Source organism: Geotrypetes seraphini, chromosome 7 (genome assembly GCF_902459505.1).
Source record: "Geotrypetes seraphini chromosome 7, aGeoSer1.1, whole genome shotgun sequence".
NCBI classification, from domain to species: domain Eukaryota; kingdom Metazoa; phylum Chordata; class Amphibia; order Gymnophiona; family Dermophiidae; genus Geotrypetes; species Geotrypetes seraphini.
The window spans coordinates 74,056,898-74,071,045 of NC_047090.1; the positions used below are offsets into that span (position 1 = coordinate 74,056,898).

The 14,148-nt window shown below is 44.8% G+C and overlaps 1 protein-coding gene across 8 annotated transcripts in view; it reads right to left on the reverse strand.

The window, feature by feature from the left end:
- The window catches only part of LMNTD1 (lamin tail domain containing 1), a 475,792-nt gene that overhangs the window by 131,500 nt on the left and 330,144 nt on the right, over nt 1-14,148 (reverse strand). For all 8 annotated transcript variants that reach the window (XR_004540206.1, XM_033953392.1, XM_033953396.1 and 5 more), the window contains one exon: nt 11,104-11,249. Coding sequence is in view for 7 of the 8 variants with exons in the window: in XM_033953392.1 (XP_033809283.1) it covers nt 11,104-11,249 (146 nt within the window). In the remaining variant the exon portion in view is untranslated. The remainder of the gene's footprint in view (nt 1-11,103; nt 11,250-14,148) is intronic.

Consider the following 14,148-nt stretch of genomic DNA (forward strand, 5'->3'; position numbering starts at 1 on the left):
TGCAAAACAGATTGGCCGAAGTGTCCATCTCGTCTGGAGAATGCATCCAGACAATAATGAGATGTAAAAGTATGAACTGAGGACCAAGTAGCAGCTTTGCAGATTTCCTCAATAGGAGTGGAACGGAGGAAAGCTACAGATGCTGCCATAGCTCGGACCCTATGGGCCGTGACCGAACCTTCCAGTGCCAGTCCGGTCTGAGCATAACAGAAAGAAATGCACGCTGCCAGCCAATTAGACAACGTACGTTTAGAAACAGGACGTCCCAATTTATTCGGATCAAAGGACAGAAAGAGTTGGGGCGCTGATCTGTGGGGCTTAGTACGGTCTAAATAGTAAGCTAAAGCCCGCTTACATTCCAAAGTATGAAGAGCCTGTTCTCCAGCATGCGAGTGAGGTTTCGGAAAGAAGACAGGCAGAACAATGGATTGGTTGAGATGGAATTCAGAGACAACCTTAGGGAGAAACATTGGATGTGTACGCAGAACCACCTTGTCATGATGGAAGACTGTAAAAGGTGGGTCCGCAACTAATGCATGTAGCTCACTGACCCTCCTGGCAGAGGTGAGAGCAATAAGGAAAAGTACCTTCCAAGTAAGAAACTTAAAAGAAGCGGTAGCCAAAGGTTCAAATGGAGGCTTCATTAAGGCGGACAGAACCACATTGAGATCCCAGATAACAGGAGGGGCTTTAAGAGGTGGTTTCACATTAAAAAGACCCCGCATGAACCTGGACACTAAGGGATGAGCTGAGAGGAGTTTTCCATGGACTGGCTCATGAAACGCCGCAATAGCACTTAGGTGGACTCTGACTGAAGAAGACTTGAGACCAGAGTCAGACAAAGAAAGAAGATAATCCAACAAGGTCTCCACTGCAAGGGAAGTGGGATCATGATGATGGAGCAGACACCAGGAAGAAAACCGTGTCCACTTTTGATGGTAACATTGCAGAGTGGCCGGTTTCCTGGAGGCATCTAGAATTAAACGAACAGGCTGAGACAAAAGCGTATCATGAGAAGTCAGCCCGAGAGATACCAAGCTGTCAGGTGCAGAGACTGGAGGTTGGGATGTAGAAGGGTCTCCTGATGCTGTATAAGCAGAGAAGGAAACAGTGGAAGAAGAAAAGGTTCCCTGGAACTGAGTTGAAGTAGAAGGGAGAACCAATGTTGCCTGGGCCACCTCGGAGCAATCAGAATCATGGTGGCTCGTTCCCTCTGGAGCTTGAACAAGGTTCTCAACATGAGAGGCAGAGGAGGGAAAGCATACAGAAACAGATTGGACCAGTCGAGGAGAAATGCATCTGCTGCCAGACGGTGAGGAGAGTAGAGTCTGGAGCAGAATAGGGGCAGCTGGTGATTGTGAGGAGCTGCAAAGAGGTCTATCTGAGGAGTGCCCCACTGAGCGAAGATGGACTGCAGAGTGACAGGATCAAGTGTCCACTCGTGAGGCTGGAGAACTCTGCTGAGCTTGTCCGCCAAGGAATTCTGTTCTCCCTGAATGTAGATAGCTTTCAGGAATAGATGGTGATCCGTGGCCCACGTCCAATCTTCTGGGCTTCCTGGCACAAGCTGCGAGAGCCCGTCCCTCCCTGCTTGTTGATGTAGTACATTGCAACTTGATTGTCTGTGCATAGCAGGAGGACTTGAGGGAAGAGAAGATGCTGGAAGGCCTTGAGGGCATAAAACATCGCTCTGAGTTCGAGGAAATTGATATGATGCTTCATTTCCTGGGCCGTCCAAAGACCTTGAGTTTGGAACTCGTTCAAATGAGCTCCCCAGGCATAAGGGGAAGCGTCGGTGGTGATGACAAGTTGATGAGGAGGTAGATGGAACAGAAGACCTCTGGATAGATTTGAGGATGTCAACCACCATTGCAGAGACTGACGAAGAGATGATGTTACAGATATGTGACGTGAGCAAGGATCCATCGCTTGGGACCATTGGGTAGCCAGGGTCCATTGAGGAGTGCGTAGATGCAGACGGGCAAGTGGTGTGACATGAACTGTGGAGGCCATGTGACCCAAGAGTATCATCATTTGTTTGGCAGAAATGGAACGTTGTGGCAACACCTGCTGACACAGAGTTTGAAGCGTGTGAAGACGATTGGATGGCAGAAACGCTCTCATGAGGACTGTGTCCAAGACTGCTCCAATGAATTGAAGTCTCTGCGTGGGGATGAGATGAGATTTGGGTAGATTGATCTCGAACCCCAGCAAACGTAGAAATAGGATGGTCTGGTTGGTGGCCTGAAGAACTGTTTGAGATGAATTGGCCTTTATCAACCAATCGTCCAGTTAGGGAAACACCTGAAGGTGGTGAGAACGCAGAAAAGCAGCCACCACAATCAGACATTTGGTGAACCCTCTTGGAGAGGAGGCTAGGCCGAAGGGTAGCACCTTGTATTGGTAATGACAATGATTGATCATGAATCGTAGGTATTGTCTGGAGGCCATATTGATTGGTATGTGAGTGTATGCTTCTTTGAGATTGAGGGAACATAGCCAGTCGTCTTGATTGAGGAGAGGGTAAAGAGTGGCTAAAGAGAGCATTCTGAACTTCTCTTTGACCAAGCATTTGTTGAGATCGCGAAGATCTAGGATAGGTCTGAGATCTCCTGTTTTTTTGGGGACTAGGAAATAACGGGAGTAGAAACCCTTCCCTTTTTGCTCCGGAGGAACTTCCTCTATGGCGTTCAGAAGGAGGAGGGATTGAACTTCCTGAAGGAGGAGGAAAGACTGGGGAGTGTGCAAAGCAGACTCTTTTGGAAGACTTACGCCTGGGAGGGTTTGAAAGTTGAGAGAGTAGCCGTGGTGGATGATGTTGAGGACCCATTGGTCCGAAGTGATGACTTCCCACCGGCTGAGAAAAAGAGATAGACGCCCTCCAATGGGTTGAGGCAGGAGTGGTGAAGGTTGGATGCTGGCTATGCCCTGGAGAATCAAGTCAAAAGGGCTGAGTCGGTTTTTGTTGAGGAGGCTGCTTGACAGGTTGCTGCTGCTGCTGTCTAGGTGTTTGCCTCTGCTGTTGACGGTCTCCTAGGTTGTTGAGGGGCAGACTGTAAGGGACGAGCCACATAACGGCGTTGGTAAGTGGATTGCTGTCTAAAAGGACGTGCTGGTGGAGGCTTCTTTTTGGTTTTAAGAAGGGTATACCAGCGTGTTTCATGAGCGGAGAGCTTTTGGGTAGTTGAGTCCATGGATTCCCCAAACAGCTCATCCCCTAAGCATGGTGCATTTGCTAACCTGTCTTGATGGTTAACATCAAGTTCAGATACCCTCAACCAGGCTAAACGGCGCATGGCCACAGACATAGCCGTTGCTCTAGAGGTAAGCTCAAAGGTGTCATATATAGATCTTACCATAAATTTTCTGAGCTGAAAAAGAGAAGAAGAGAATTGGCGAAAGGCCGAACGTTTCCTCTCAGGCAGGTACTGCTCAAAGGAAGCCATGGTGGTAAGGAGATGCTTTAAATAAAAAGAAAAATGAAAAGCATAATTGCCAGATCGATTCGCTAACATCGCATTCTGATAGAGACGCTTACCAAATTTGTCCATGGCTTTACCTTCTCTACCAGGAGGGACAGAAGCATACACACTAGCTCCTGAGGACTTTTTCAGTGTGGATTCCACCAGGAGAGACTCATGTGGGAGCTGGGGTTTATCGAATCCTGGAATGGGGATAACTTTATACAGGGAATCCAATTTACGGGGAGCTCCCGGGACAGTGAGAGGAGTCTCTAAATTTTTTGTAAAAAGTCTCCCTCAAGATGTCGTGAAGAGGGAGTTTCAGAAATTCCTTTGGAGGCTGGTCAAAATCAAGAGCATCCAAAAAGGCCTTAGACTTTTTAGACTCAGCCTCCAAAGGAATGGACATAGATTCACACATGTCTTTTAGAAATGACGAAAAAGACGTGGAATCATGTTTGGAGGAAGGATCAGGAATGTCAGGTTCATCCTCCCCCGAAGAACACTCACCTTCTGAAAGAAAAGGCTCTTCGGAATCACCCCACAGATCAGGGTCTCGAATATGGGAGCTACGGTCCCGAGACTCAGGGGTGGATGGTTCCAGGTGTCGGGACTTGCGTACCGACTTACCCGACCTCATCGAAGCGGTACCGGGAGATGTTACCTGTTGCATCGGAGCCGAGGTCTGTACCGACTGGTGTTGAGTTGTCGGCTCCAGTGCAAGGATTGGCATTGACACCGATGAGGTCGAGTGTAGCGGTACCGAAAGAGAGGAAGTAGATAAAATAGGTCGTTCCACTCTCGGCACCGGCGGCTCAGACGAGACCGGCACCGGAAGGTTCGGTGTCAGGATAGCTGGAAGGAGTTGTTGGAGCTGCTCCTTCAGCTGTACCTGCAAGATGGCCGCAATGCGATCATCAAGGGAGGGCACCGGTACCGCCTTTTTCTTCTGCGGTACCTGTGGTGCCGCTCTACACCCCGGAGATGAGGAGCCCGATGTCGAGGGACTCACCTCGATAGGGGCGGAGCGCTTCCGCTGGCGCCTCACGGTCGGCAGGATTGGGCTCGCTGCACTCGAGACCGGAGGACGCTCTAGCGGGGAAGGCTTCTTAGCCGGCTTACCTGAGTGCTGGGACGCCGGTGCGGTGTCGTGCGGCGTCGAAGAGGAAGGTGCCGACTGAGTAGGTGCCGAAGTTGGTGCCGATGGAACGGGGTCGGACATCTCGGCACCGAACAGTAATCGCTGTTGTATTTGGCGATTTTTCAATGTCCGTTTTTTAAGTGTGGCACAGCGGGTGCAGGTGGAAACCTGATGCTCAGGACCCAAACACTGTAGGCACCAGTTGTGTGGGTCCGTGAGAGATATAGGCCGAGCACACCGCTGGCACTTTTTAAACCCTGGCTGAGGGGGCATGAAAGTAAAAACGGCTTCAGCCAAATCGAAGGCCGAGGCTTCGATGGTGGCAGAAGGCCCCGCCGGGGAAAAACGAAAAATGAAGAAAAAAATGAAAGATTTTTTTTTTTTTTTTAACCAAAATGAAACAAAAGAAAAAGGCAATAGAGCCAAAAAGGTTTACGCGAGCGGGAAGGCAAGTAGAAAAAATTTCAACAGCCGTTGAAAAACGCATCTTCTTAGCTCCACGGAAACTAAGAAACTGGGGACCGCGCGCCTGTGTCGGGCGGGAAGGCACTCGCGCATGTGCGGTGCGGCCTCTAGAACTTTCCAAGTTCTTAGAGTGCAATCACTCTAAAAGTGTCCGTACCGGGGCTCCGTCGGTACCGTCACCCATCAGTCAAGAATATGCTGCCTGCTTGTCCTGGGTTAATAATATTTTTGCTAAATGTAGCAGCCAGGACAGCAATAGGCTACACTACCTTGGTTTCGACACAATATTTTTTTAAACTGCTGTTATCCGCCTAGAATCTATTATGAGAATAGTGCGGGATATAAATCAATAAGAATAAAATAAATAAACTCAGCATAATCCAAGGAGGACTCCTCCCCTCAACCCACACAGAAAAATACAATAGAAATCCCAAACCAGCAGTTTCAGTGATTTAAAATATTATATGTGCTCCCTCTCTCTTGAAAGCTTTGAGGATCTTTGATCTGCAACATAGGTGCTCATTTTAGAAGCAGTAGTCTAGTTTTAGATATTCATAACATTTATTTTTCCCCAAAGTTGTCACAGAGCCTGTACACTTCCCTCTCCGTATTCGCTGGGGTTAGGGGCAGAGCCGGCCCGTGAATATTAAAAAACCGCAAATAATATTCGGGCTGGTTCTGCCCCTAACCCCCCGGCTATTTTAAGCCCTGAAAGCCTCCCCTTAAGCCTTACCTGGTGGTCTAGTGGGTTTTCGGGGCAGGAGCGATCTTCCCACGCTCCTGCCCTGTGCAGATCGCTCACAGGAAATGGCTTGAGAGACTACAGGAGATCAAGGCAGCCATTTCCTGTGAGCGATCTGCCCCGAAAACCCGCTAGACCACCAGGTAAGGCTTAGGGGGGGGGGGGTCTTACAGGGCTTAAAATAGCATGAAAAATTAAAATGTATTTTTTGATTTAAAACCACGAAATAGTAATTTCGTTATATAAATGTTACTTCATTTGTTTTATGTTATGTTGACTTAATCATATTCTGTACAAGAAGTTTATTCTTGATAATATATTCAAAATATAAATAAAGAATTAAAAAAAAAAATAAAATAAAATAAAACCACGAATAAGCAAATCCGTAGATAAAGAATTCGCGAATACGGAGGGGGAAGTATAATCCCTTCCCAGTTTCACTTTCAGGGGAGGCTATCAGCCACTGGGAGAGTAAAGGGGTGACCTCCCCTAATCTTTACAGTGTAATGCTGCACAATTTCTGAAACCTAGACTCCCAGGTAGCAGATGTTTAAGTTTAAGTTTAAGTTTTATTAGGATTTTATATACCGCCTATCAAGGTTATCTAAGCGGTTTTTAAAATCAGGTACTCAAGCATTTTCCCTGTCTGTCCCGGTGGGCTCACAACCTATCTAATGTACCTGGGGCTATGGAGGATTAAGTGACTTGCCCAGGATCACAAGGAGCAGCGTGGGGTTTGAACCCACAACCCCAGGGTGCTGAGGCTGTAGCTTCAACCACTGCGCCACACACTCCTCATGTAAATTCGGATGTTGATATTTATGGATATGAAAGTACATTCCCCTTCTGAAATGGGGAATACACATTTATTTTGTAGTCCCACCTGAGACACACTCAGACCACATGCTTATGTCATATGTTCATTTTAGAGTTTTTGACTTGTATATTCTGTCTTTGTAAAACTAGGATTTAGACATTTATGAAATACACACCTCTAAATGCCAGTGTTTGTTTCTAAATTGACTCACATAAGCATTTATGTTGCTATTTACCTTGCTGGCCAGCGCTAAAAACCTATAATGCAGTTTGATAAAAGGGGGTGGAGGGTTAAATATTAATGCACCATTCATATTTTAGATGTTTGTTCTAACATGAATGCTCGTGCTATATGTAAGTGGGTGCATAAATGTCCATTTCACCATGTATTTTAAAAACGATCTACATCGGCAGGTCTTGTTCTTAAAAAAAATCCTTATCTTGAAACTACTACTACTATTTATTATTTCTGTAGTGCTGAAAGGCATAAGCAGTGCTGTACATTTAACATTCAACAGACGGTCTCTGCTCAGAAGAGCTTACAATCTAATTTGGACAGACAAACAGGACATCTTAGAGTTGGGAGTTTCTGGTAGAAGGCATGATACAATGACAGTGAGGGGGAGTTACAAATTGAAAGCAGCTTCAAAAAAGTGGGCTTTTAGCTTGGATTTGAATACAAACCACCCTGGACGTTTCAGTTCCGATTTGCAAGTCCTATCTAAAATCTGTCTCATATTGTAGCTTCTCAGTTTTTCTGCATTCAATGAGCATTGTGGACTATCTGCAAATCTCGCTTTACATTGGTTGTACTGTTGTTTTATATGTAGCTGATGTGTGCTCAAGATACATGGATTTCTGAAGAAGGCTGATATTACCGAAATACAAACCATGTTGAGTCCTACTGTAGGGTCATGAAATGGTTAACTGTTGTTTAAAATATTGCTCTGGCCTGCATAGCTGAAAACAGTGTACAATCTATTGACCTCATCTGCCTAAAATGTATATCCCTACCTTACCACATTGTAAGCTAAATAGATAAGAGTTTGAGCCATGATGTACCCTGCCCTTCTGTACATTTAACTGTAAGAGTTAGATAAGTGACCTGCTAGTGTGAGCTTAGAACCAATGAGTGTTAAGAAAAGTAACACGTGAAAAGCTTTTTCTAGAATTCAGTTGTATAGCCAGAAAAATGAATAAATATCTCTGTAACTTCCTGGTTTCGGCACTTCTGAGCCAGCTTGGAGCTCAGGGGTCCAGCATGCATTCTGTAATAAATCTCTTGTACTTTCTTCACGCCTCTGACTTTGTGTCCAAGTGACTTTTCACTACCATTTTACAATGGATCTTCAAAAGGTTTTTGCACCTTTATTTTTTTAAACACTATGGGGCTCATAATCAAAGTACCAATATTCAAAGCTGGTTTTAGACATATCTAAAACCAGCTTAGGCCTTTACCCTGCCTTTAAATGCCTAGAGCGAAAAGAGGCGTTTTTAGAGGAGGGGAAAGGGCGGGACGTGGGTGGGAGGTGAGCCAACCTAGACTTAGTCATACAGCAAGTATAATCAAAACTTTAATGAGATTGCCCAGTCGGAACTTATACGTTTTGACTTAGACCAAGTCAAAACAGGTATAATTTTTGAATAGGGGCCACTGAGCTGATCGCGGCTGCCACAATCAGCTCAGCAGCCCCAACAACCTGCTCACATCTCACCGCAATGATCACGGCAGGAGAGATGCCTAATCTCTCCTGCCACGATCCCCCCCCGAACTGTTGCGAACCGCGGCAGGAGAAATGCCCAATCTCTCCTGCCAGCACCCCAACCCTCCCAAAAATACCGGCAGGAGGGAGCCCAACCCCTCCTGCCAAGGCGCGAGCTCCTGCTACCCCCCCAACAAAACCGGCAGGAGGGAGCCCAACCCCTCCTGCCGAGGCACACCCCCCACAACCCCCAATCATCTCGCCCGAACCCCTGAATGGCCCCCCTAACCTCGACACCTCTGACACCCCCCCTGCCCATAGGAGGGGCCTTAGGCACCTGGGCCAACTGGAATTGGCCCAGTTGCCTTAGGCCCCGCGTGAGAGGATTTTTGTGAAGAACTAGAAAAGTAGTCTGAAATTGGTTGGTAAAGCAAGAATAGGAAGAGCACCCTAAGTTGCGCACAAAGGAGCGTGCTTAAGCAGTAGGGGGTTTAAATTTGCTGATGCGGTGAATTAAGCAGGCAAGAAGGCAGAAGACTCAGCCAAGCAGAGTGTCTGGATGTTGCAGTCAAGGAGTATGATGAGACCACTTCTTCCTCCTACTCCCCTGGGCTCCTACTTCCCTTTTTGCCTCCTTGGCTATTTTTCCTCATAGTCTCTTTTGACCCCTCTCACCGCCTTATAGCACTTCCTTTGATGTTGTTTGTGCTTTTTCCAGTTTTTGTCCTTTTCCATTCCTTAAACGAAGTGAAAAGAATGAAGCATGTAGGATCCTGCTCCATATGAAAATGCTAAATTATCAAAGTCTGCAAATAGCATCTGGAAATCTACATATTTCTTGATTTTTACAATGTGTCCCTGATGAAGTAGTGAATTTGTGAAATGATTGAGCCGCTGTCCTTATAAAAGGACTTACACAGCTGATTCCAACAAGCATCCCCTTGAGCTTTTTTGTCCCATACCATCATAAGCTAAGTGCCTTTTTTGGATTTCCATGAATGTGTGGATACAGTTTTAAACTTTGGTGATAAATTCACTTGATTTTTTTGCAATTAATAAATTAAATAGATAAACTAGTTAGAAATAATAAAATTAAAAATTAACAAGGTTTTTTGGACCGATGATAAAAATCATACCCCAGTAAGACTCTCATTGGAGAGTGAGGGTTGGGTGTTTGAGGTCCTTTTTTCCTTCTTTTTGTAAATGTATAACACCAACAACATATTAAATTTCTCTCCTTTTCTGGGTAACATTTTTGTATATTTGAGAGGTTTTTTCTCTTCTTTTATGGCCTCTTTTACAAAGCCGCGCTAGTGGCTGTGCTGGGCTAACGGCCCCGAAGCCCAGAGATTTAAAGGGCTTCGGGGCATGGTGGGTATGAGTGGTTGGAAGTATGTGGAGTTCGGTGGGTAGGGTGGGATTACACATTGTGGGTGGGAGGATGGGATTTGGTTCTCTTGTTTTGTTTGATATGTGCTGAGCGGCATAAGCAAACAGCTTGCTCAGCATAATCCTTTCTTGCTGGGGTTTTGGGTATGGATTGGGTCTCATGGTGTGGGTTTGGGTTGGGGTGGGGGTTTGGGCTTTGGAGTGGGTGGGGATTGGGGGGATTCTTTGGTTGGGGTGAAAATGTGTTTGATGGTACGTTTGGTGTTCGCGACCTTGTTGTACTGTCGTGCTGTATTGTGTATGTACTGCTGATGTGCCAATAAAACATGATTTATACTAAAGGGCTTCGGGGCTGTTGCTGCGCGGCACCCACTAGCGCGGCTTTGTAAAGGAGGCTGTTAATGTTGTCTTTATATATGGCAACACAGATCAGGATGGACTAGGGTTACCATATTTTTCTCCGGGAAACCCTGGACACATGACACCACCCCATTCCACCTCCAGCCCCACCCCATTCTGCCCCAGCCCTGCCCAGTTTCGCCTCCAGCCTGCCCCGTTCTGCCCCAAGCCCCACCCCCACAAAGCTTCCTCTCTTCTTCCAGATGAGTTCCAGCCACATCTGGAGGGCCTGGAGCATGTGCAGATGTGTGCAACATCATCCGAGCATGCTCAGAGGCATTCCAGATGCAGCTGGAGCTCATCGGGGCTTTCCAAAACCTTGACAAATGCCAGGTATTGGAAAGTTTGTCCGGGAGCCTGGATAGTCCTCTAAAAAGATGACATGTCTGGGTTTTCCCAGACCTCTGGTAGCTCTAGACTGGAATAGGGTAGCCTAATGGTTAGTGCAGTGGTCTGAGACTGGGTTTGGTTACCACTGCATCTGCTTGTGACTCTGGGCGAGTCACTTCACTCTTCATTGCCCCATGTACAAAATAAATACCTGTACATAATATGTAAATCACTTTGATTATAACCACAGAAAGACATTATAAAGGATCCCTTTCCCTCTTGATAGCAATTCCAGTAGTTGAGACATAAGGACAGTGTCAGATGGAATTCTAGTCTGTGTTTCAAAAACAGCAAAGAAATATCAGGCTCAATTATATGTATTTTATATCATATTCATAATTGGTTTAATCATGAACTGATACTGAATACTATTCAGGTCTTTCTTTACTATCATCTACTGTGTTAATTATTATAGGAAATAAAGCCATCCAAAGGTTAAGACAAATTAATCAGTTATCTTTTCCAGCTAACATTTATCAGCACTGGTTACGTATTTCAATAACTGGCTAAAGTTAACTGGATAACTTATTTGGCTATTTTAAATTGTACATACCACAGCTGAACATTGGCCCCTAACAGTAAGCAGGCCATACATACCAGCATTTTTCTTTTCTTGGCTCCATAGTATATCTGCTGATTTGGAGAATCTGGGGCGTTTTACGGTTGTTGATGTAGAATCATGCAGAGTTGTTTTTGATTGTTCAGGTGTTTTTTTCTGCAGTGGTAACTGGTACAAATTTTGTCTAGAAGGAGTAAGATTCACAGAACAAAATGAGTTTAATAATGAGATATTGGAAGCCCACTACCTAGGTAATGGCTCTAAGGTGGAATAGGGATACTGGAGTGAAGGCACAACTGAAAGGAGACTCTTAATAAGAGGCTTGCATGTCAAGAGAAGCAAAAATCCAAGGGAAGGAGGGATGACAGTGGAGGGATAAATGAAGGGCCAGTACTCTAAAAGAGCTGTGGTTCAGGGCAAGGCGACGGGACTGTTTTTCATTTAGGGCTTGACGCTTTCCACTAAACAGATAAGGGTCAGCAACATTCATTGCCTGCCTGTAATTCCCCTTCCCATATATGCAAAACTCATATCCATATAATCCCAATTGTGCATTCTACAGTATGCATAAAAGTTATGTATATAACTGCTGGAAATATAGGGCTCCTTTTACGAAGCCGCACTAGGGTTTTTAGAGCATGCGCATTTTTAGCGTGCGCTAACCCCTGCGCTAGCCAAAATACTATCGCCTGCTCAAGAGGAGGCGAAAGCGGATAGCGCGGCCAGCAAATTAGCGCGTGCTATTACACACGTTAAACCACTAATGCGGCTTCGTAAAAGAAGCCCATAAAAACTTATGTGGTTGGCATCATTACCAACTTCAACAATCTTTTAATATATCAGTCCAATTATGTCTAATTCACGTTTTCCATTTTTGGAGATGTTATTAAATGGTTAATGTGTTGACACTTTGTTTCACTATTTTATATCAAGATGATATTTTTAATTTTTACTTAATTATAACTATATTAACTATATAACTATAATGTTTTCCATTTTTGGAGATGTTATTACATGGTTAATGTATTGACACTTTGGGCTCCTTTTATCAAACCACGCTAGCGGTTTAATGTGCGTAATAGCATGCGCTAAACTGCCGGGCACGCTAGCCTCCTCTTGAGCAGGTGGTAGTTTTTGGCCAGCACAGGGGTTAACGTGAGATGAAGTCGCGCGCATTAACCCCGCTAGCGCGGCTTGTTAAAAGGAGCCCTTTGTTTCACTATTTCATATCAAGATGATATTTTTAATTTTTACTTAATTATAACTTAATTATAACTAATTTTACTTAATTATAACTTTCATATCTAAGCCAAAAATACATTCTGAATTATGGGAGGGAAAGATGTTACAGGAAGAAATCCCCCTGCAGTGTGAAAAAAAAATTTTGAGATCTATGATGGAAGGAAGAGTGAAAGCTGGCTTGGCGAGTTTTTAAAGACGTTTTAACTAACTACTGATGATTTTCAGTGCTAGATAGCTAAGTGTAGATCAGTGGTCTCAAACACAAACCTTTTGCAGGGCCACATTTTGGATTTGTAGGTATTTGGAGGGCCGCAGAAAAAATAGTTAATGTCTTATTAAAGAAATGACAATTTTGCATGAAGTAAAACTCTTTATAGCTTATAAATCTTTCCTTTAGGCTAAGTCTTAATACTAATATTGTCATTTATAGCTAAAGAGACATATGATCAAGAAACTGTTTTCTTTTATTTTTGTGATTACGATAAACATACTGAGGGCCTCAAAATAGTACCTGGCGGGCCGCATGTGGCCCCCGGGCTGCGAGTTTGAGACCACTGGTGTAGATAGAGAACCTGGCTGCACTGTGCAGCTAGTCCTGGAGCAAATGATGGGAACTAAAATAGGCCCAAATAGAGCATGGAAAAGACACAGACTATATCATTAAGAACATAAGTAATGCCTCTGCTGGGTCAGACCAGAGGTCCATCATGCCCAGCAGTCCGCTCACGCAGCGGCCCATCAGGTCCAGGACCAGTATAGTAATCCTCTATCTATACCCTTCTATCCCCTTTTCCTTCAAGAAATCATCCAATCCCTTCTTGAACCCCAAAACCATACTCTGTCCTATCTCGCCCTCTGGAAGCGCATTCCAGGTGTCTACCACCCTCTGGGTGAAGAAGAACTTCCTAGCATTGGTTCTGAACAGACAGCAGAAGCATAACCTGGCAGAATGTTTACATGCTTAAATTGACCGACATGAACTACACTTCTCCCTCCGTAGTGATTGGGGATGAACTGACCCGTGAATATGGAAAAACCGCGAATAACTTTCTCATGTTATTCGCGGTTTTCTGTTAAAAACCCTCGAGAATATGATAAAACCACGAATAACATACGAGAAAGCCTCTGGAACCCATGCAATAGTGTCCGAGTTTGAACTTATACGCACAAAAAAAAAAAGTAGGTGTCGGTGGCAATTCTATAAATTGGCCATGGATGATGTAATTTGGGGGAGGAGCCAGCAAGCTAAAAACCCGTGAATAATTGAAATCACAAGTGCAGAAACCGCAAATACAGAGGGAGAAGTGTATTGAGCAATGTGTATTAGGGCTACGACAGTTAATGGCATACAGGGCTATTTATTGAACTCACTCATTCATTCATTTCTGTAGCCCATCCACCCAGAAGAGCCCAGAACGGGTTACAGGAGTACATACATAGTATAGGTCAAAAAGATATGACAGACATGACGTATTCGGATAGCGGGTAATATAACTTCTGAGTCTGGTGGTCTAGCCGTCCCCAGGGGAACTAATTTTCCCATCCCGTCCCCGTGAGTTCTTTTCCTGCCCATTACCTATTTTAGGTCTGCTAAGCTTTCAGGCCTGTGGCTACCATAGCCTTTAGTTATATTAGTGTAAGACTGAACTAATATAGTCCTGCACTAATATAGTTTGTGGCACTTGCACACCCCCTGTGGAAGTTTTTTAGCCAACAATGTGGGTGGAGGAGGTTTGAGCATTCAAGCTCTACCTAAAATAAAACCTGAGGTGAGGCTTTTTCTTCCGTAGGGATAGTGCTCTCAGCTAAAAGAGTGGAGTTTATATTCAGCATTAAATAAA